Source organism: Trichosurus vulpecula, chromosome 1 (assembly GCF_011100635.1).
Source record: "Trichosurus vulpecula isolate mTriVul1 chromosome 1, mTriVul1.pri, whole genome shotgun sequence".
NCBI classification, from domain to species: Eukaryota; Metazoa; Chordata; class Mammalia; order Diprotodontia; family Phalangeridae; genus Trichosurus; species Trichosurus vulpecula.
Genome location: NC_050573.1, coordinates 69,473,645 through 69,496,063, shown reverse-complemented (window position 1 = coordinate 69,496,063; position 22,419 = coordinate 69,473,645). Strand labels below are relative to the sequence as shown.

General features: G+C 42.0%; 1 protein-coding gene across 1 annotated transcript in view; it reads right to left on the bottom strand.

Annotated features, from left to right (window-relative positions):
* The window catches only part of PIAS4 (protein inhibitor of activated STAT 4), a 56,757-nt gene that overhangs the window by 16,417 nt on the left and 17,921 nt on the right, over positions 1-22,419 (bottom strand). Inside the window, exons 4-9 of the mRNA XM_036741468.1 lie at positions 19,023-19,064; positions 18,560-18,650; positions 18,188-18,316; positions 18,002-18,107; positions 9,050-9,123; positions 8,343-8,503 (exon numbers count right to left, since the gene is read on the bottom strand). Coding sequence (XP_036597363.1) covers positions 8,343-8,503; positions 9,050-9,123; positions 18,002-18,107; positions 18,188-18,316; positions 18,560-18,650; positions 19,023-19,064 — 603 coding nt within the window. The remainder of the gene's footprint in view (positions 1-8,342; positions 8,504-9,049; positions 9,124-18,001; positions 18,108-18,187; positions 18,317-18,559; positions 18,651-19,022; positions 19,065-22,419) is intronic.

Here is a 22,419-nt window from a genome sequence, read left to right as displayed (position 1 = left end):
TATCACTTACAGCCTGGATACTCTATCAGCCAGCATTTCATCATATACAGTTTAGTTTCACATACCATGGTTCACAATTTTTGTTTCTTTGAGATGGTCTCCCTATCACCCTCAAGCCGGAAGTACAACAGCCGCTCCTAGGTACTGAGTAGCACAGAAGTTCTGACTTGCTCTTGTTCCCCCCCGCCCCCCCCCCCCCCACGGCAGCCCAGAACTCCTGAGCTCAAGCAATTCATTAGCCAGTAACAGAGATGGCAGGTATGCCCTATGACACCTGGCTCTCTTCCGCTCGACTGAGGGCCTGCCTTCTCACACTTCTTCTCTATGGTGAGTGCTTCTGTGCATCTGGTACAGGGGAACAGCAGAAAGAGTCACAAGACCTGTGTTGACATCCCACCTCTGCTCTGGCTCTGAGTTAACTGGGGCAAGTCACCTTCCCTCTCCAGGCCTCAGCGTCCTCATTCCTAAAGTGAAGAGGCTGAACCCCAGGATTTCTAAAGAGACTCCCAGCTTATCATTTTAAGATGCTTTAAGTTACTTATTCTCTCTGAGCCTCAGTTTCCTCATCTGTAAAATGAGGATAATGCTATTAGTGGAGTTACTGTGTAAAAAAGTTCAGCAGATCTTAAGTCACCATGTAAATTCAAAGGATCTTCATAATTATGACTCTAACCTACAAAGCCAACCTTTTTTCCCAATGTCTCCCCAGTGTGGGACATCTGCTTGACAAGCCAGGCCCATGCTCACATTCTTCCCCTAGAGTCAAAGGCAGAATGCCATCCTATAAAAATGTGCATACTGTTTGACCCAGCAATACCACTTCTAGGGCTGTATCCCAAAGAGATCACACAAGGGGGAAAAGGACCCGTACGTTCAAAAATATTTATAGCAGCTCTTTTGTGGTGGCAAAGAATTGGAAATCGAGGGGATGCCCATCAATTGGGGAATGGCTAAACAAGTTGTGGTATATGAATGTAATGGAATACTATTGTAGACGGATGTCACAATAACCTGGAAAGACTTATATGATCTGATGCTGAGTGAGGGGAGCAGAACCAGGAGAACACTGTACACAATTACAGACACACTGTATCTGTGATGACTAGCTCTGATAGGCTTGGCTCTTCTCAGCAATACATTAGGTTCTAAGACAGCTCCAAAAGACTCATGATGGAAAAAGCTATGCACATCCAGAAAAAGAATCTGAATGCAGATTGAAGCAAACTATTTGCTCTCTATTTTTTGGTTTGTTTTTGTTTCTGTTTTCTTTCTTCTTTCCTGTGGTTCATTCTATTGGTTATAGCTCCTCTTTACAACTTGACTATTGTGAAAATGTTTACTGTGAAAGTATATGTAGAACCTATACTGGATTGCATGCCGTCTTGGGTGGGGAGAGGGGAGGGGAGGGAGGGGGAGAAAATTTGAAACTCAAAACCTTGAGGAACTGAACGTTATACACAAAAACTAAAAATTAATTAATTGAAAAAAAGAGAGAGAAACAGCCTGAAGGGAATTCATTCTACTACTATCCTCATGAAAATGTAGACACTTTATGATGTAGAAAGAAAATATCAAGGAAGTAAAGTATATGCTCTCTCTTGTTGGAATTACTTCATATGGGTTTGGAAGAAAACAAACAAACAAAAACAGAGAGAATGCCATCACTCACCACATAATACCTACAGCTTTCCTATTTCTCTGCTTTTGCTCACACTGGTTTCCTGCCCTGAATGCCCTCCACTTCTTCACCTATGAAGCCTCCCCTTCTTCTTGAAACTTATATTCAAACTTATGGTCCATTCCACATTGTATGCAGAAAGAAGCACATGTGTCCCCTAGGACAGGGAATGAAAGTCATGCCACTCTGTACATTACCTCAGTAACTACGTGACCACAGGAATATCACTTCATTGCCTTAGACCTCAGTTTCCTCATCCTGACCCAGCTCCCTCGCAGAACTGTTAGAAGGTATTTTATAGACTTTAAGGTGACATAGACATACAGATCATTACCATTTCTGTCCAGAGGCTTTGAGTGTTCACCGTCACACAATCCACCAATGAAACATCAACATGTCAAGCCACAAAGAATGAAATTTTCAGGCAATAAATAGATGTTTTTAAAGAGTCATGTGAAAAATGCCCCTTATTGTGCCTTCCTACCACCAAAAAAAAATGTTAAGCCCCATGCAGCTTCCAGTCTTGTCTACCCCTAGTTATGACTGTACAAACTCTGCCCTTGGTTATAGACAGCTTTATATCCATAATGCTGTGGACTGCCTCTCATGCTTCTCCACAGAAGTGGAGAAGTTAGGCTGTCTCCTAACTAAGACCAACCCCTTTATTGGTGCTCTTGGACCCATCCCCTCTCTTCCATCTTCAATCTCTCCTTAACCATCAGCTCTTACCCTACTAGCTAAAAACATGACCAAGTTTAACTCAGCCTTAAAAATACTCTGCCTACTTGTATGAACTGATACAACGTGAGGTGAGCAGAACCAGGAGAGCAATGTATTCAACAACAATATCGTAAAGACAACTCTGAAAGACTTAGGAACTCTGAACAACACAATAACTAACCTTGATTCCAGAGGACTCGTGATGAAATGTGCTACCCACTCCTGTTAGAGGTGATGGACTCAGAATGCAGAATGAGATTGATTTGGGGGCGGAACGTGGCCAATGTTGGAATGTGTTTTGTTTGACTAAAAATGCTTATAACAGGGGTTTGTTTTCTCAAGGGGGTGGGGGAAGGAGGTGGGAGGAAGAGAATGTGGATCTGAAAAAAAAACCTGAATATTGAAAACAGATAAAAGGAAAATCTCTTTTCCTAACCCTATCAGTCCCTCAAACTATCAGTCTCTCCAGCTCTTCTTCCTTCTTTCACTGAAAGTCCTACAAAGAGTGAACTACATTGGCTGCCTTCACTTGCTTCTCCACCATTAATTTCTCAAACCCATGCAACACGGCTACTGATAACAGCCTGTGACAAGAACTATGCTTTCTATTTCCAAGGTTTTTACACTGATAAATCTGATGGCCTTTCTTCAGGCCTCATCCTTATCTGCCTCTCTGTAGTTTGTGACACTATCAGATCAATGTCCTTTCCTGTATGCTTTCTTGCCTTCACTCACTCTCTCCCTCTTCCCCCTAAGCCCCCTCTCCCTGCTTGAATAACAGGCTCTTCTTTGCTTTCCCTCCCGTTAGCCGGACCCCTCTCCTCCTGAATCACCAGTACTAGGTCAGTATCTATCCATTCAGCCCCCTGAACAAAGGCATGCCCTAGAGACAGACTCTGGGGCTGATTCCCTACCTTTCTACTTGGTCTACTGAAAATATCCTCAGAGCCCAAGGACTCAATCACTATCCCAAATCTTATACCAAGGCCTAATTACTTTCCCAAGTTAACAAGTGACTAGTGGAAATCTCTACCTGGAAGGATGCCCTGCAGGCAGTTTCAAACTCAACATGTCCACAAAAGAAACTGTCATTTCCTTGCCAAGCTCCTACCTCCTCTTAATTTCCCTATTTTTGTTGAAGGTGCCACCATCCTTCTATTTACCCAAGTGTGTTGGTAAGCAAAATGGGCTCCTTAGCACTTAGTGCCCTTGAAGAGTTTGGCTTTTGTTTGCTTTGAGTAATTCAGTGTATTTCATTGAGCCTCACTTGGTGCTAAGTCCCAGGCCCAAACCCCTATTAGGGTGGAACCTATGTGGGTGTGGATTGGTGACTGGGGTGGGGCCCAAGGTGGGGCTGGCTAAGGGGAGGTACTAACTCCAGAGCCATGCCCTATTAGGTGTTAACCTAATCTATGTGGATGCGAACCTCCCAAGGTCCTAAGGGGAGGGGCCAACTCAAGAACCAATCACCAGAGCCTAAGCTCTGGTCATTCAGATGATGTTTGATGACGTCTGAAGCCCTGTAAGAAGGGAGGACAGAACCATTTGTGCAGGGCTCTTGAGATGGTGTTGATGAGGAGACTCTGGGCAGCTGTAGCTAAGGAGCCCTCCAGCTTGTAAACCCGGACGCTGAGACTTTGTTAAACTCTGGTAACTATGTATTGGGATTTGAATCAGACAAGGTGTGTCTGTTGATGCTTGTAATTTGTTTGTATTTTGTTCTGATGTTCAGGGTGCTGGCTTTTTCCTCTGAACTAAGTGAATGATATTTGTATAGTAAGCTTGTCAACCCCTTCACCTTGCTTTCCTTAGTTAAGCAGATCAAAAGAACCTGTGCTGTTGGCAGCTTTCTGGGAGCTGGCTGTGGGTGGATCTTACACCCCCACAGAAGCGGCTAGCTGGATTGTTGAAACACCAAGTCTCTCTTTCTCTTAACCCCACCCCCGCCATACACACTTAATCAACTGTGAAGTCTTTATGACTCTATCTCCACAACTTCTACATCTATACCCTTCTCTCTACTCCCACACAGCACTGTGAACTTCACCTCTTGCCTAAACTAATACAACACTCACCTCAATTTCTCTGCTTCCTGTCTCTCTCATCTCTAATCGATCCTTCACAGAGTTGTCAAAAGAACCTTCCTAAAGCGCACAGCTGACCGCGACATTCCCTGCTCAGGAAGCTACAGGAGCTCCCTATTTGTTGCTTTAATCCCATATGCAACTTTCCCTGTTCCATCACTAGGCTCTTGAATGCGTGTATGATCTTCCATGTCTGGAATGCACTTTTTCACATTCTAAGACCTCTCACTTCTCTAAAAATCTGGCTCTCATACTACCTTCTACACCATACCTTTCTTGATTCCCTCTTAAAATTTACACACACACACACACACACACACACTCCCCCCCCCCCCCCCACACTCTGGGTTCATTTGTCTGTGCACACATCATTCCCCATAAGCACAACACAAATCCTGTCAGGACAGGGCCACTTCATGTCTGTCTTTGGATCTCTAGGCCCTTGCACACATTAGGTGCTTAATAACTGTCCCTAAACTGAACTTAACTACAGCTTGTGTTTCTAGGCCCCAGACCACGTCCTCCCTTGTAATGCCATAGTGAAGGCTGGTCACAGAATTTAGGCCTAAAAGAAACCTTAGTGACCAACCACCTAATTCAGCTTTTACTTAATGGAGGAGGAATTTGGGGCCCAGAAATAGGAAGCAATTTGCCTAAGGTCAGTTAAGGTTGGAAACATCAAAGCATTCAAACTTATGTCCTTACTCTTGAATCATGTACTCTCCTACCACACCATGGATATGGCTGGGGTAAGGTCAGCTCTATTAAGATATCAATGACATAGGTGGGAAAGAAGAAGAAATAACTGGTCTGGGAACATCCTTTCACATTTAGAACCAACAAAGATAGGAGGCGGAGCCAAGATGGCGGCTGGAAAGCAGGGACTTGCATGAGTTCCTCTCTAGATCCCTCCAAAAACCTATAAAAAATGGCTCTGAACAAATAACTGCAGAACCCACAAAATAGTAGAGGGAAGCAGGGATCCAGCCCAGGACAGCCTGGATGGTCGCTGGATGAGGTCTATCGCGCACAGAGCAGAGGGGAGCGAAGCTCAGCGTGGGCGGGCGGCAGGACCAACCAGACCAGGAGGCAGGCAGAACAGGCCCTAGCACCCTGAATCAGTGAGCTGTGGCAGCTACCAGACTTCTCAACCCACAAAAACCAAAGACAACAGAGAAGGTTAGTGGGAAAAGCTGTGGGGGACAGAGTGAAAGAAGGAGTTCACCGTTCAGCCACCGCCCCTGGGGCAAAGGGGGTGGTGCAGCTACAGAACTACAGCTGCAGTTACTTCCGGCCCCAAGCCCACCTGGTAGGAGGAATTAAGTGATGGATCAGAACAGGAGTGAAGAGCCTGCTGAAGATCTAAGTCCAGTCCGGGTTGGGGGTTCTTGGGGAAGGAGGAGTGCTGCTGTGGCAGAGCTGGCTGTATAGAAATAGCTCTGAAATCAATGCCTCATCCCCTCAAGCTTGAACAAAGTACTCTTTGCTCTATAAGCAGTCATACCCCCATGAAAAACTCAAGGGTCAAGTAAGTTGGCTGGGAACATGGCCAGGCAGCAAAAACAGACTCAGATTAAGTCTCAGACTTTGGAATCTTTCTTTGGTGACAAAGAAGACCAAAACATACTACCAGAAAAAGTCAACAAAGTCAAAGAGCCTACATCAAAAGCCTCCAAGAAAAACATGAACTGATCTCAGGCCATGGAAGAGCTTAAAAAGGATTTGGAAAAGCAAGCTAGAGAAGTAGAGGAAAAATTGGGAAGAGAAATGAGAATGATGCGAGAAAACCATGAAAAACAAGTCAATGACTTGCTAAAGGAGACCCAAAAAAATACTGAAAAATACACTGAAGAAAACAACACCTTAAAAAATAGACTAACATAACGGCAAAAGAGCTCCAAAAAGCCAATGAGGAGAAGAATACCTTGAAAGGCAGAATTAGCCAAATGGAAAAGGAGGTCCAAAAGACCACTGAAGAAAATACTACCTTAAAAATTGGATTGGAGCAAGTGGAAGTTAGTGACTTGTTGAGAAATCAAGATATTATAAAACAGAACCAAGGGAATGAAAAAGTGGAAGACAATGTGAAATATCTCATTGGAAAAACCACTGACCTGGAAAACAGATCCAGGAGAAAGAATTTAAAAATTACTGGACTACCTGAAAGCCATGATCAAAAAAGGAGCCTAGGTATCATCTTTCAAGAAATTATCAAGGAGAATTGCCCTGATATTCTAGAACCAGAGGGTAAAATAGGAATTGAAAGAATCCACTGATCGCCTCCTCAAAAAGATCCCAAAAAGAAAACTCGTAGGAATATTGTCGCCAAATTCCAAAGCTCCCAGCTCAAGGAGAAAATACTGCAAGCAGCCAGTAAGAAACAATTTGAGTATTGTGGAAAAACAATCAGGATAACACAGGATCTAGCAGCTTCCACATTAAGAGATCGAAGGGCTTGGAATACGATATTCTGGAGGTCAATGGAGCTAGGATTAAAACCAAAAAACACCTACCCAGCAAAACTGAGTATCATGCTCCAAGGCAAAATATGGATTTTCAACAAAATAGAGGACTTTCAAGCTTTCTCAGTGAAAAGACCAGAGCTGAATAGAAAATCTGACTTTCAAACACAAGAATCAAGAGAAGCACGAAAAGGTAAACAAGAAAGAGAAATCATGAGAGACTTACTGAAGTTGAACTGTTTTGTTTACATTCCTGCATGGAAAGAAGATGTGTATGATTCGTGAGACCTCAGTATCATAGTAGCTGAAAGGAATACACATATATATATGTGTATGTATATATATACATATGTGTGTGTCTATGTATGTATATATGTAGGTATATATGTATATAAATATATATATTTTTTATATAGCTAGAGGGCACAGGGTAAGTTGAATATGAAGGGATGATATCTGAAAAAATAAAATCAAATTAAGGGATAAGAGAGGAATATAATGAGAAGGAGAAAGGGAGAGATAGAAGGGGGTAAATTATCTCACATAAAAGTGGCAAGAAAAAGTGGTTCTGTAAGAAGGGAAGAGGGGGCAGGTGAGGAGGAATGAGTAAATCTTGCTCTCATCGGATTTGACCTGAGGAGGGAATACCATACACACTCAGTTGGGTATCTTACCCCACAGGAAAGAAGGAGGAAGAAGATAAAAAAGGGGAGATGACAGAAGGGAGGGCAGACAGGGGGAGGAGGCAATCAAAAACAAACACTTTCGAAAAGGGACAGGGTCAAGGGAGAAAATTCAATAAAGGGGGATAGTTTAGGAAGGAGCAAAACATAGTTAATCTTTCACAATATGAGTATTGTGGAAGGGTTTTACATAATGATTTGCATGTTGCCTATGTTTAATTGCTTGCCTTCTTAGGGAGGGTGGGCGGGGAGTGAAGAGGGGAGAGAATTTGGAACTCAAAGTTTTAAAAACAGATGTTCAAAAACAAAACAAAAAAAGTTTTTGCATGCAACTAGGAAATAAGATACACAGGCAATGGGGTGTAGAAATTTATCTTGCCCTACAAGAGAAGAAGGGAAAGGGGGATGGAGGGGAGTGGGGTGACATATGGGAGGGCTGACTGGGGAACAGGGCAACCAGAATATATGCCATCTTGGAGTGGGCGGGAGGGCAGAAAAGGGGAGAAATTTTGTAATTCAAACTCTTGTGAAAATCAATCCTGAAAACTAAATATCCTAAATAAATAAATAAATAAATGGAACCTAATGAAATAAATAAATAAATAATGATGAAGAAAGAACCAACAAAGATAGAATGTAAAACTGAAGGAACCTTACAGAATACAGAAAATCCCAAAGTGATTAAGGCCATCAGCACCCCACCAAGCAAACTCACCCATCTATTATCAGCTGGTCATAGGGGGCTGGCTTGTCACACACAGGACACATCCAGGTAGGTTTCTTCTCATTCATCTGGAGGTAGAATACTGCATCGAAGCATTGCAGGTGGGCACAGGTCTCAGCCCGGCAAGGCATGGAAAGTCGCATCTTTACTAGCTACAGACCAGACATAGGGACATCCGAAATGAGGGAGCAGTTAGGAAGGAGATGATTGGGCTAGCAACCCAGTTCTCCCCTACCACAGTGGAGCTCTAAAGCACACCACTCAAGGGGAGGAAAATCTAACTTCAGTCCTACCTCTTCCCAACTCTTCTAATCCTCTGAACACTAAACTTACTCTGCGAATTAGTTTTACACCCAACTGTACAATCTTAAATTATTCCCAGTTGTTTCTTTCATATGTTGTCTCCACACACCCCCATCCTCAACTATACTATGAGTTCTTTGAGGGCAGGGTCCAGGTCTTCTCTTGTAATGCCTAGAATGTCTCACACTTGATCAATTCCAATGGGTTAATCAAATGACTGAGGATGAGGAGAGAAGCACTGAGGCTACAAGACGAGTCCAGAAAGAGCTGCTGTCCCTCCCAAAAGAGGCACGCTACAAGCTGAGAGAAGGCCTAAAGGCCTTTCTTTCTTCTCTCTGGGGTGGGAAAACTGGACCCTCCAGCCAAGAGTAACACAAAGGTTTGCTCTGACTTACCGGACAGATGAGAGATACTCGGACACCTGTGGTGGCGATTTCACTGTCAGGATCAAGACGTAACTTCTCTTTGACTGGAGAGACAAAAGGAGGCCAACAAAGGTTGAAAGGGTAGGCACTGACCCCTTTTACCCACTCTAAGAAATGAAATGAGCTGAGTAGAATGTGATGCCCCTAGCCTGTGATCTTCATATAACCACTCATTACAAGTCTCAAAATATGGAAGATGCAAGTTAAGGAGAACAGTGGGCAGCCAAATTCTCTAGTCCCTTTGGGGGAATGTAGGGGAAGAAAAGGAGAGAACTTCCTAATCTTTCCCTACTTGTTTGCTCTTTAACAGGGCCCCAATCCCTGCCTACTATCTCCAGATAAGACAGTACCCAAGTAAGAAGAGTGTTAAAAGGGTTCACATTTCTGTCTCAAAGTTCAGGACTAGGTTACTGGCCAGCTATGTACATGACCTGACCAGAAACTGTAAATAAGGGGTTGGGGAGGGAAAGAGAAGGGAAGGAGGGAGAGAAGGGCTGTCGATAAACAGATCTTCAAAGTCCATGGTGCTATCAAACGCTAAACAGCATGGGCTCCAGAACATCTGGTAGGTCAGGTGAGACTCTAAGTCTCAGAATGGCTTCTGTCACCAAGCTGTACTGGACATTGAGAGATACCCAGGCACAAGTTTGCCCAGTATGCAGCTCAGATCTAATACGAGTGGTGATCTCCAAACAGAATTAAGTACAAACGACAATTTTAAAAGCTCTATTATGAGAAGAACACACAAGATAACCCTGGAGTATATGACAACACTGAAGGAGAGGAAGCAAATGTGAGCTTCCTATAGCCTCTGATGTCCCACCTTTGTGGAAGGTAAGAAGAAAAGAAGGAATATATAGAAAGGAAAATACTTCAGTCATTTGGAAGCTGTGGCATTGTCAAAATCTAACACGCCTACAAAGCCTGTAAAGTTAAGCTGAAAAGTAAATCGTTTTCTAGAAGAACTCTTTTAACATATTTTTTTTTATTTGTGTGGCAACAATGTGTATGTACAAAGAAAGTGAAGAGAATTAAAGCAATTACTGAAGTTAAGCAAAAAACAGATTCAAAATTATGAAGTATCCAAATAGTTCAGGTAAATGGTCTGAATTACGTAACAAAAATGACACATACTAAAATTTTTCCTGAAAAATAAAGATTTTGATAGAAAAAAAACCCCACCACTCTTTAACTGTGCATTCCTTCCTAATGTTGTTTTTAATCGTAGTAAATGTGTTTATTTCTTCTAATTTTGCTCTCTTCACTTTGTGACACAATGCAAGTCTTTTCATATTTCATTTCTTACATCTGTCATTTTTAACAATGCAATAACATGCTGTCATACTAACAATTTGTTCACTGTTGGAAACATGGCAGGTTTATAGTACTTTACCATTATATAAAAAAGCAGTTATGAATATTTTTATGGATAACCCCCCCCATAACATCTTTAGGATATAATAGCAACAGTAGGGTCAAAGGTTATGATTAATTTTGTAACTCATTGTGTAATTCCAGATTGGTATGCTATACTTCAAGCATATTTTATTTTGCATTTCTGAGTTCGAACAATTTTTCAATAGATTATCTATAATTTTTGTTTTCTCTTTCAAAAACTTTATCAGGAAACAAGCTAACATCTACTTATGAACTTACCAATTCTTTATATAAATTCTGTATATTTCTGGAGGCATTCTAAAAGCTGGGTTACAATTTCATTCATTATCAAGCTTCTACCATGTGCAACCCACTGTACTTCATGCAAATAAGATACTGTAAGCTTCTTAAGGGCAGGGACAATAAGGAAGGGATCCAATTATGCTTCTGACACTTTTACCTCAGAAAAGTCTACTCACTGAGCTTGGGAAACTAATTACTCAGTTTTCCCTTAGAGCTGAATGAATGACTACCAGCTTTGCCATTGCTTTTGGACACCTCTAAAGGAAGAGAATGGTAGAGGGAGAGATAACTTGGGGGAAATTCTGGTAGAAGATTTGATTAAGGAGAAAAGACTGAGGTCTCAAAGTGTTTGATCACCAAGGAGTCAATGGTAGATGACAAAAGACAGCCAAAGCTTCTCTCTGACTGTCAAAGGACAACCAGACAAAAACATTTATTTTTAAAAACCATCATTAGTATTATTTTCATAAGATGTAAACAGTAAGATAACCAATTACCTTTATTTTATAGTTCATAGACTTATGTAGTAAGTATATCTTAATAATAAACACATCACAATTTATATAACCTGCCACTTCAATAGCAGGTAGCAAGAGTCAGAATCCTGGGTTCAAAAACTGGTTCTCTCACTTATTAGCTACGTGGTACCTGGCAAGTCACAACTTCAACTTCACCTTCCTTGGCAGTACAATGAGAATACTATTTTTTTTTTTTTTGCAGGAGGGAAGGCAGGGCAATTGGGGTTAAGTGACTTGCCCAAGGTCACACAGCTAGTAAGTGTGTCAAGTGTCTGAGGTGGACTTGAACTCACATCCTCCTGACTTCAGGGCCAGTGCTTTACTCACTGTGCCACCTAGCTGCCCCTCAATGAGAATACTATTACTCCTGCTATGTGGGCCATACAGCTGTTGTGGGAATCAAATAAGAGTACATATAAATGTAAACTACCATTTACATACACAGTAACTACTGTTATTCTGAAAAGACAAAAACAAAAATAAAAACCCCAGGGTTGCAGAGTTGGTCCACTGAAGGGCAGCTTGGGGTCCTGACCCCTCCCACCTCCAACATTCCAGCGCTCAGTGAGGCCTCCATTTGCATAATTTGCAGAAACCACAGCAAGGTCAAGGGGACGTTGTAAGCCACTAGGCTGGAATGTACCTCTGAGCCTGTGTGCACTAGGGCTCTATTATCTGGGATTCTCCCTACATCATCTTACTGGGTCCTTACAACCACCAGGGTGAGGTGGGTGGCACAAGTATTATTATCCCCAATTTAGAGATACGAATGAGCGTGCTGAACCTGGAGGCAGAAATACCTGAGTTCAAATCTTGAGGCACTTATCAGCTTTATGACGGGGGCAAATCACCGAATGTCTCAGTATCAGTTTTCTCATCAGTTAAATGAAGATAATAGCCCCTACCTCACAGGTAACATATATGCAAGGATGTTATAGAAATGCTTGGAGTTGTTATTATTTTTTTGGGGGGGGGGAGGGCAATTGGGGTTAGAGGTAGAGGAGGTATTAAATTTAGCTAATAGGGGAATGCCATCCCAAAGACTAAACATAATTATAGAGGGAAAGCTAAGTTTTGAGACTCCTGAATGAGAGAAAGAAAATTCCATATAAGAAAGACCGACAAAAATAGATGAACCTGAAGAAGAGAAGATTTAGCTGAGAAATGATCACTATCTGAAGGGCTGCAATATGAAAGAAAGAACAGACTTGTACAGTGCCACCTCAGAGGGAGGAATAAGGATCAATGTGAGGAAAGTGAGTCTGAGTGCACCTCTCTGGTTGTGAGCAGAACAGATCAAGGTATATCATGCAGAGAAGCAAACAAGCACAGTGGCTTTAGTGTTTGAGAATTCCAAAGATCTCAGCTACTGAAGCAAGAGCTCACTAAATGACAAAAACTGTTGGGGAAACTGGCAAGCTGTCTGGCAGAGACTAGGTATAGATCCAACATCTCACATGGTATGTACCATGATATGCTGAAAATGAGTGTACAACAGACACAGAAACATCATAAATCAATTAGAGGAGTAAGGAAGGAAGGAAGAAATTAACTTTCAGATCTCTGGATGAAGGAGGAGTTCATAACAAAACAAGAGATAGAAAGGATTACAGAAGGTAAAATGGGAATTTACATAAAATTTAAAAGTTTTTGCAAAAACAAAACCAATGCAGCTAAAATTAGAAGAGGTAATGGGGGGAAAAATCTTTGCAGCAAGTTTCTCTGATAAAGGTCTAACTTTTAAACTACATAAGGAACTGATTCAAATATAAGAATAAGAGCCATACCCCAATTGGTCAAAGGAAATGAATAGGCAGAGGAAGAAATCAACAGATATATGAAAAAATACTCTGAATCACTAATTAAAGAAATGCAAATTTGAACAATTCTGAGTTTCCACTTCACACACTTCAGATTACCAAAGCTGACAAATAAAGGAAAATGACAAATGCTGTGGAAAAACAGGTATAGACCGCAAAGAGATCAAAGAAAGAGGAAGAGAACCCATATCTATGAAAATATTTGTAGTAGTTATTTTTGCAGGGACAAAGAACTAGAAACTGAGGGGGTACCCATCAACTGGGGAATAGCTGAATGAATCATGGCCAATGAATATGATGGAATACCATTGTGCTATATGAAATGATGAAAGAGTGAGAAACCTGGGAAGATTTGTATGAACTGATGGCAGGGTGAAACAGACAGAACATGGAGGACAATCTATACAACAACATCGTAAAGACAAAATCTTTTGAAAGACTTAGGAACTCTGATCAACGCAGTGACCAACAATTCTATGAGACATGCTACCCATCTCCAGGTAGAGAGATGATGGACTGAGTGCAGATTGAGACATATTTCTGGACATGGCCAATGCAGAGTTTTCCATGACTATACAGATTTCTTGCTTTCTCAATATGGAGGCAAGGAGGAGGGAACAGGGGAAAGGGAGAGAAAGTAGATGGCTGTGGAAAAAAAAATTTTAGCTTGAAAAAAAAAATGCCTCTGTACAAAGAACTTTCTAACAATCAAAGCTGGCCAACAATATGACTGTGTTTGTATCTTTGTAGCTGTTCACCTGCTAGAAATACTGTAGAAGGGTTTCCTGTACTGGGTAGAGTGTACTCTATAATGTTCCTTCTAGTTCAGATTTTTCTCTAAATAGTTGCTAGGCTTTAGCCAGGAGTCCACTGTACTGTGGCCAGACCCAGGCTCAGTCTCTGGGAAAACTACTGCTTTCTGCTTCTCTCCCTCTGCCTTCCTTAGACACTTCAGTGTCCTTACCTTTTTAACAGTGTCTTCTATTCCCCTGGCAAAACCTGTTCTTAGGAAGGGCTCTGATGTAAATTACACTGACATTTAACTCGTCTTGTTATATTACCCTGAAATATTTGCATTTTCAGGATGATATTTCACTGTGGAATGAAAGGCTCTCTGGAAATTAAAAGAACGAGGATATAGATGGGACAAGTATTTTAGAAGGCATACCCTTTTCTAAGTAACCCTGAGCTGAAGACAAAGAACAGATAAAGGATGTGTCATGGGCTTTAGAGTTGGAAATGATACTAGGGATCGTCTAGTCCATTTGTTTTTATAGATAAGAAAACTGTAGCCACTGTAACTGTGGCCAGAGAATTCCTGCTATCCGAAAGGAAAAAATTCTGACTGCTAGTGTGGAACAGCCCTGGAATTCAGGCATAAAAATTTAGTTGGTTCTGTGGAAGGAAATTAAAATTTAGGAAAAACTGTAATGGTCCAGAGCCCTAAACTTCTTCAGTCTAGTAACATAGCATGTGCTGCGAGCCGTCACAGCTTTGTAAACCTTAAACTACTAGATAAGTTAGTCTACTACAACTTAAGATGCAGTACTGGGTTCCCAAGGAGGACTTTCCTAATTCAAAGGTCACTAAAGCCCAACTCTCTCATTTTACACAGTTAAGGAAACGGAGGACCTAAGAGGTGAGGTGAATTGTCCCAGATCACAGGGGTAGTAACAGGAGAGATGGGGTTCAGATCCACACCCCCTTACTCTAAAGCCAGTCCTCTTTCTAGGGTACAGCAGAGTCAATGAACCCTCCCCAGACTACCTTCTGTCCCATAGGACAGGCTAAGGAGCATCTCCTAACTCTCTTGGCCACTGCTAATGGGCTAGAAAAAGCCTGATTTGGGTGGCAGCCAGTTTCTTTTCTTTGTTGCTAACAAGGTGGACTGGAGAGGTGGACTTTCGTCACATGCAAGGAAGCTGATCAGGAAGAGCTTATGGAGATAACATGTCAAAGCTGGAAAGCATCTTGAGGATTATCTTGTCCAGACTCTTCATGCTGAAGATGGAGAAACTGAGGTTCATGGAGATAGAACTACTTGTGCAAGGTCCCACAACTGTCACAGAGCTACAACTCCAGGGCTATCATTATTAAGCAGCAATCCTCCCTCCACCTATGAGGCTAACACCTGTTCTTCAAGGAGCCATGGCTTGTATCTTTCCCCAAGCCTTACAACTGCTACGGCAGATTTCATAGAGCAAGCAATCTGTGCCATCTGCTTGTCACACAATGCTCAAGGCCAGGGAAATAAAGATAATGTATTTCCTCCCATAGGCCCTTTTAAATGTGAAACCAACTGCAAAGGCCCCACCAAATCTGTGGCTAGTACACAGATGAATCTCCCTCATACGGAGGAACTCACAGCAGTGCCTGAGTCACCACAACATGGGCCTGTGGGAGCAGGTCTTGAGATGGAAATGGTCAGTGCTTAGGGAAGAAGGAAAGGGAGGGCACAAATGAGCAGGCAAAAGAGAACTATGGGAGTGTAACTGCCACCTCTGAGATCTGGAGTTTGGGCTGACAGCTTAGTCTTACGTATAGTGTTCGAGATAAGTGTAGTTTAGCTTAGGAGACATCCTGTGGGCTGATGGATACTTTTTAGAGGAGGCTATGGAATTTCCATCCTAGGAAGTCTTCAAGGACAGCACTGACCCTTAATGGCATGAGACAGCTTTGGCACTGGCCTGACTTCCAATCTGATCCTAAGGTCAAAGGCCTGTTAACTTGAATTTAGTGCTGCAGCTCAGCTTTCTTTGGAAATGGAAAAAATATCTGACTAGGAGTCAAGAGACCTGGGTTCCAGTCTTGGGTCCATCATTACTTGTGTACTCCTCGGTGACTCAATTTCTTTTTCTTCATTCAAAATATAAACATTAGACACCTATATACAAGGCCCTAGGCCAGGTATTTGTCTTATAAAGATGGGAGACACAGACCCTGCTCTCAGGGAGGTCTCTCAGTTTCTGGATCTGTAAAGAACAAAAGGCAGCAAGGTGTCCTACAGGAGTACATTAGGAGACCCTGGTTTTAAACCTGGCTCTGACACTTACCACTTATGTGACCTCTGGCAATTCACTTCACCTCAGTTTCTTCATTTATAAAAGGACAGAGTTAATTAAATGATCTCTAACATCTAACTTCCAGCTTTAAAATCCTCTGATCCATGATTTTATCTCAATTAGGTGAACTGAATTGCCAAGGCCAACTTCTATGTTTCTATTTCAAGTTCTAAATTTACCCTTCTAAGTTTCCAGAAAGTTCTGAAAAATGGCAGCATTCTTGGAGGCAACTCTCATTGAATGTATAGGTTCTCGCATTTTTTTTTTAACCATAAGCCATATTATTTTGTAGGCACAATTTTAGGAAAACCATAGCCAAATTTTAGACATTATGGTTAATTTAGTCCAAACCCTTTATTTCAATGAGGAAACTGAGGTAGAGCAGAAGAAGTCCAAAGTCATACAGCTGGCTAGTATCCTAGTGACCAAGATTACTGTTTGTGGAGTGCCTTCCCCCAAGGAGCTTGGGCTGTTTCAGAAATTGAGTCAATCTTCAATAAGTGGGAAGTAATGTGGAAGGGATGGGGAGGGCCACCCTGACTTATGTAACATGTTAGCAAAGAGATAGAGGTTTTATTACTTTGTGGTACATATGTTAAATTACATGGATGCTAGGAGAAGCCCTTAGGGTTTGCTTTAATGAAAAATGATGTGTAACTAGCACACTCTTTATAAATGGATGCTGTTGATGTGCCTTTAACTGGTTCATTTTCCTCTTTAGGAAAGTTTTGTTGTTCAGTCATTTTTTCAGTCATGTGTGATTCTTCATGACCCCATTCGGCAAAGATACTGGAGTGGTCACTTACCTCTATTTGCCTCAGTTTCCTTCTCCAGCTCATTTTACAGATGAAGAATCTGAGGCAAACAGGGTTAAGTGACTTGCTCAGGGTCACAAAGCTAGTTAAATATCTGAGCCCAGTCTTCTTGACTCCAGACATAGCACTCTACCCACTGTACCACCTAGCTGCCCCTTAGGAAAGATAGTTCCTATGAAATTTCATTTACACAATTTTCTCAAAAAATTTGTCCCCCCCCCCCCCCCCGATTGCACAAGGATAAATTTCAATTCCACCCTGTCCAAATGATCACAACCTCACCGTCTCAGTGTGTTAAAAAGAATCTCAGAGGTCATCTAAGGCTCTCACAATTCTAAAGTAACAAAGTTTCATTTTTCCAAAACATTCCCTCCACTTAGTCAGTTGAAGGGATTTCCAAAAAAATCCCCATGAGAACTGAAGGTGGGAATTCTAACTTTAATTTTAAAATCACCAGATCAGGAACCATATTTGCAGGGCTCTTCATTTTGTTCACACACTTAAACTCAAAAAGGAATTCCACTCAGAGGATTTAGCAAGAAGTATTATATGCTACTATACTTGGTTCACTCCATCGATAAAGCTTCAAAAGAAGAAATGTTTGCTTGTTTCTGACGGGCACAATAAGCTAATAGGAAAAAAGAATAGCATTCTAGACTCATAGAGGACAGTAGAAGAGGTGATGAGGACCACAGAGATTATAGTCCAACCCCCTCATTTTACAAATCAGAAAACTGAGGCCCAAAGAGGAGAAAGACTCACCCAAGGTCACAAAAGCCAGGCCTAGAATTGAGGTCTCCTGACTCCAAGTCCAGGGTTTTTCCACTTTATTTCCAATGCTTCATTTACTTGGTGTCATAGGCACAATACTACCAGCTACAAGACTGACTTTGGAGGTGTCAATGTCCCAGAGCTCCCAGGGTAGAAGAACAAATGCAAGAGCAGGGGAGCCATGTAGTGATACATGTGAGATCAGACTTCTCACTCATTTCTCAGTTTCTCCTCAGGAATAAGCTCAATTGCTTACCAAGTGCTTTGCAGAGCTCTGGATGTTTGATTCCAATAGTTTTCAACCTCTGCAGCAGTTCTGATGAGGTCAGCTGCCGTACTAAGTATAAACCCACTGAGTAACTCTGGAAAGAGAGACAAGGAGTCATTGAATGGAACAAGGAGTCTTCAGCAGTCCAACCTTGCCACTGGTCATATTGCTCACCTTTCCATAATTTCCCCAGGTGACAGTGATTCGGTTTGTTGCTGAAGATAGGTACATGAGGTGTGTGAGATTAATGGGACGACAGGGCCGTTTTGGCTCCACTCCGGGTTTATTTGATGGATAGTAGCCCTGAAATCAGAAAATTTTCTTTATTTTGCCCAGGAGAAGGAAAGAAAATGTAGTTCATTTTTAAAAAATCCAAACCATCACTCAGTCAGGAATGTTTTAGGATGAATTTTAAATATTAGATCTACTACACTCCTCTCCCTCCCTTCAAGCCTATCTCTGTTAACAGTCCTTTCCAGCAGTAGGCTTGGCTCCTTAACAAATATCCAACTAACAGAGTGACACTGAGAGGCTGGGCTGACTTACCGGGACTGAGCAGTAGCTGTGGTTGACTTTCACTGCAATGTTAGGAGGGTACTGATCCTCCTGGGGGCAGCTAGTGTCTGTGTAACAGATTCTGCAACAGAAGGAAGGACTGTGTGAGGCTTCACTCCCCCATGGATACCCTCCCACCCTTACTGAGACTCCAGTTCTGTTCTGAGATCAGAATCCAGCACACACTACCTGCTCCCCACTTTCCCAAGGCCTTCATCTATCCCTGAAACACAGGCTTCAGCAAACCTAGCTATTCTGAGCCAACAGTAATGTATTGTTAGTAGGCGAGATGCAGACACACTGCAGATAGCACTTTCTCTCCTGCACTGCTTTAGCACAGGAGCTGCTTATCAAAAGAACTTTCTGTGGTCACTGCAAAGTTCTTTCTTGATTTCCCTAAGAGTCTCTTCTTGTATGCCTTCTGGACTTCAACAGATCCACAGAACTCACTTACCTTAGTACCACTTGAACTGATTTCACTCCAGGCTGCAATTCCCTGGCAAAGTAAATCCAACGAAAAAGAAAGAAGCTAATAAGGTAAAGAACATTCCAGGACGTCAATACTATATCCAACATTGACAATATTATTTTTTTTTCATCTTATCTTGTAATCTAGGTAGTAGCCTTCTTCCAAAGGGCTCAAGGTGATTATGCAAAATCTTTAGCCAAAATACTAAAAAACTCATACTATAACATCACAATGCCAGAATTCATCTATGAGGTAGATGTAAACAGTCTAAATAAATCCACAATGTGTGGAGTCCTTATTGGGGGCATCAAATCTCTGGCCCAGCTGGGTCTGAAAGCACCAATGGAACCACAGAGTAACAGCAGCATGGTACCTCTTTCCCAACCAGTCTGTCATGGCCATTTTAAAGGTAAAGAAACTGAAGCACAAAGTGGTAAAGCAGTTTGGCAGCCAGATAATGGCACAATGTATAGTCCTATACTCCAAGCTCTCTCCTGTCTAGCTTCTCCTCTAGGGCAGGGGCTCCAAATCTTTTCAGTAACAGCATCTCCTTTTCCCTTCCCCCCAACAAGAGGGCATTGCCTGACAGGAAGGAGTTCAGGGTCAGCATCCCGACCTTCACTCGATAGTCAAATGCGTAGAGCTCTTTTAGTGAGTGGCTTTCACACAAACCTTCCTTTGTACTATAACCAGATCAAGTCTGTCCCATCCCCAAGTATCTAAGTAACATCTGTTGAGTGTCTGTCACTGGACTACAAATACAAAATAAAAGTCTCTGCCTTCAAAGAGCTTACAATCCAATGGAAGGAAACATGTAAACACATAAGTGAAGAGAAAACTTGGTGGAGTGGGAGAGAACAGGTCTAACAGGAAGGACAGTTTATTAACATGAAGAGTTCCAAGGGCGCCAATGAAAGGGCAGGGAAGAGTAGGGCAGGGACATTGGAGGGATGGAGCTGACATGGAAGAGTATGAAGAAAGAATGGTAGTCACAGAAGCAAGCTTCAGCCTAGATTGCCCATGGCTTGAAGTACAGGGCTTCTGAGTAAAGCCAAAGGGTAATAGATTAGCATGCCTTTCAAAGCAGCAAAAGAAACTTGGATTTGATTATCAATCCTTGGAAAGGAGTAAAAAGGAAGTGAGAGAAGTCAACCTCCAAGATTAAGAGTTGGGGAACCCTGGTCTGGAGAAATCTCAATTCTACATTTTCCTTGATTTTGCAGCCCCTCATTACTGGGTACATTCCACTTAGTTACTGGGTGTCCCTTAACTCAAAATGCACTAAGCATCTGGCCACTTTGTTTTTCCGCTTTCTTCCTGGTGGTTTTTCCAACCGTAGGAGAAAAATTCTCAAAAACATTCAAGGTACTGCATCCTGGGTAGACAAGGGCCAAACCCTAAGCAAGAGCTAGAAGAATCTTTAAGCAATATGGTCCATGAGGCTATTTGGTCAGGTACAGATCAGTCTCTGAGGGGCCTTCCTACTCTAAGAAGCTGTGAACCTCTCCCAACAGGCTGAGCATATGACCAAGGGAAAGCTACATGGCATGGCACACAACTGGACAACCAAGGAAAATAGTATATCTGTTATATAAGGGTATTTTTATGCCTTTAAAATGGTGTTAAATTAGGGTGTTTCTAAAGTCTTTTTCAGTTCTAACATTCCATGAATAATTTGGGTCTTCCTGCAGCATTTGTTTGGTCATTTCTACCTTTGCTGTTCTTGTTTTTTTTTTAAAGTAGTACCAGAAGTAGGAGTAGAGGAAAAAATTAAACTAAGCCCACAGTAGCGTGAGTAGCTTTTAGGATGGAGAGATAAGGAAAGACTCTGGCTTCAGTGAAGGAACCACCGAAATCTGTCCCCAAAAGCTGTCTTGGCAAACATAAGGCAAACCCTGCAAGCAGAATAATCTCCTGAGTCTGGCTCCAGTGCCTACCATATAGGGTACAGCAGCCAGGGCACTGATCTGATACCAAAAAGCATCATGCCTCACAAGGAAGCTAACCAGACCATTTGGAGAAGTCCAGGAAAAAAAAGCCATATACCTACAATGCAGACACTAGCCTACAAAACTTAACCTGGCATCCCAAAAGAGTACATGAAAGCAGTCATTTCAGCTTTACTTCTGAAATATCACTGTTCTGAAAATAAGAGTCTAGAGTCCAGGCCATGTTTTGGTGAAGACAAAGCATGCAGAAGGATGATAGTTATTAGAATGTACTGCGAGGAGAGTGTCCCTTAGGGTGTTAGGGGAAATTGTTTGTACTTCTATTTTTGGTGTATCTTCTCAGTAGGTATACCTTTGTTTAAAAAAAAACAGCACTGAGAGATGCTACAGTGAGGCTTAGGGCTCAGTTCAAAAGTATTAGGGCTACAGTATAGCGCATTCAGATACCCAATCTTCCTGGGAATAGGCCTAAAGAGTTCATCATTCTGTGTTTTACACCCAGCTCCTCTCTTCTCCCTCAAGTAGAGCCAATCCCTTTTGAGACTGGGTCACAAGAGGAAGTAAGCTGTGGTAGAAAGATTGTTGGATATCTAACCAGAATACCTGGATTAAAATCCCAGCTCTGCTATAGCTCCAATGTGATTTTCCCCTCTGTGGACCTCCTTCCTCTTTTATAGGTTAAAGGGATTGAACTAGGTATCCCCAAGATGCTTTTCAGCTTGAATGCTAGAATTCTACTAATAATGAATAGCTCTGATCTGAAGATCATCCTTTAATCAGCTCTGACAGTCTAAAGGAAAGAGTGCTGGATTTGGAGGGAAGAGCTAGGTTTCTGTCTTGGCTCTGATGCTTACTAGTTTTGTGACTCTGGGCAAGTAACTTTACCACTGTGAGTTTTAACTTCCTCACCTATAAAGGAGGATAGTAATATCTGTATTACTGACCTCACAGCTGTAAGGCAAGTGCTTTATGAGGCTAAAGTCATAAAAATGTCAGTTTGTCATTCTTATCCGTGCTTTTATAAAAGAGTGACCAGCAGGTCAGCAGTACACAAGCATCCCTGGCCCTGCTACTCACCATCTTGTCAAAAACTGCTTAACTTCTCTAGGTATCAGTTTCCTACTCTATAGTAATATTATGTGCGTGGGGGTGGGGAGGGATTCAATTAGGTTAATTCTGAGATCCCTTCCAGCTTCATAAACCTGTGACTTTTCTCTTTTCCAACATCAACTTTAGAGCTTTACTAACAGTTATGAAATGGGACAGAGGTACTCTGTGAAGTTCCTCTACAACTCTGGGTCATATTTAATAGCATCTAGAGATCACTGCCTTATGAGGTAGGACAGAAACCTGAAACAACATAAAATAGTCCAGTTTTCTCTAATTTACTTCTCATGGTACTGTGGAGTTAAATGACTCAGGTAGAAGTCAGG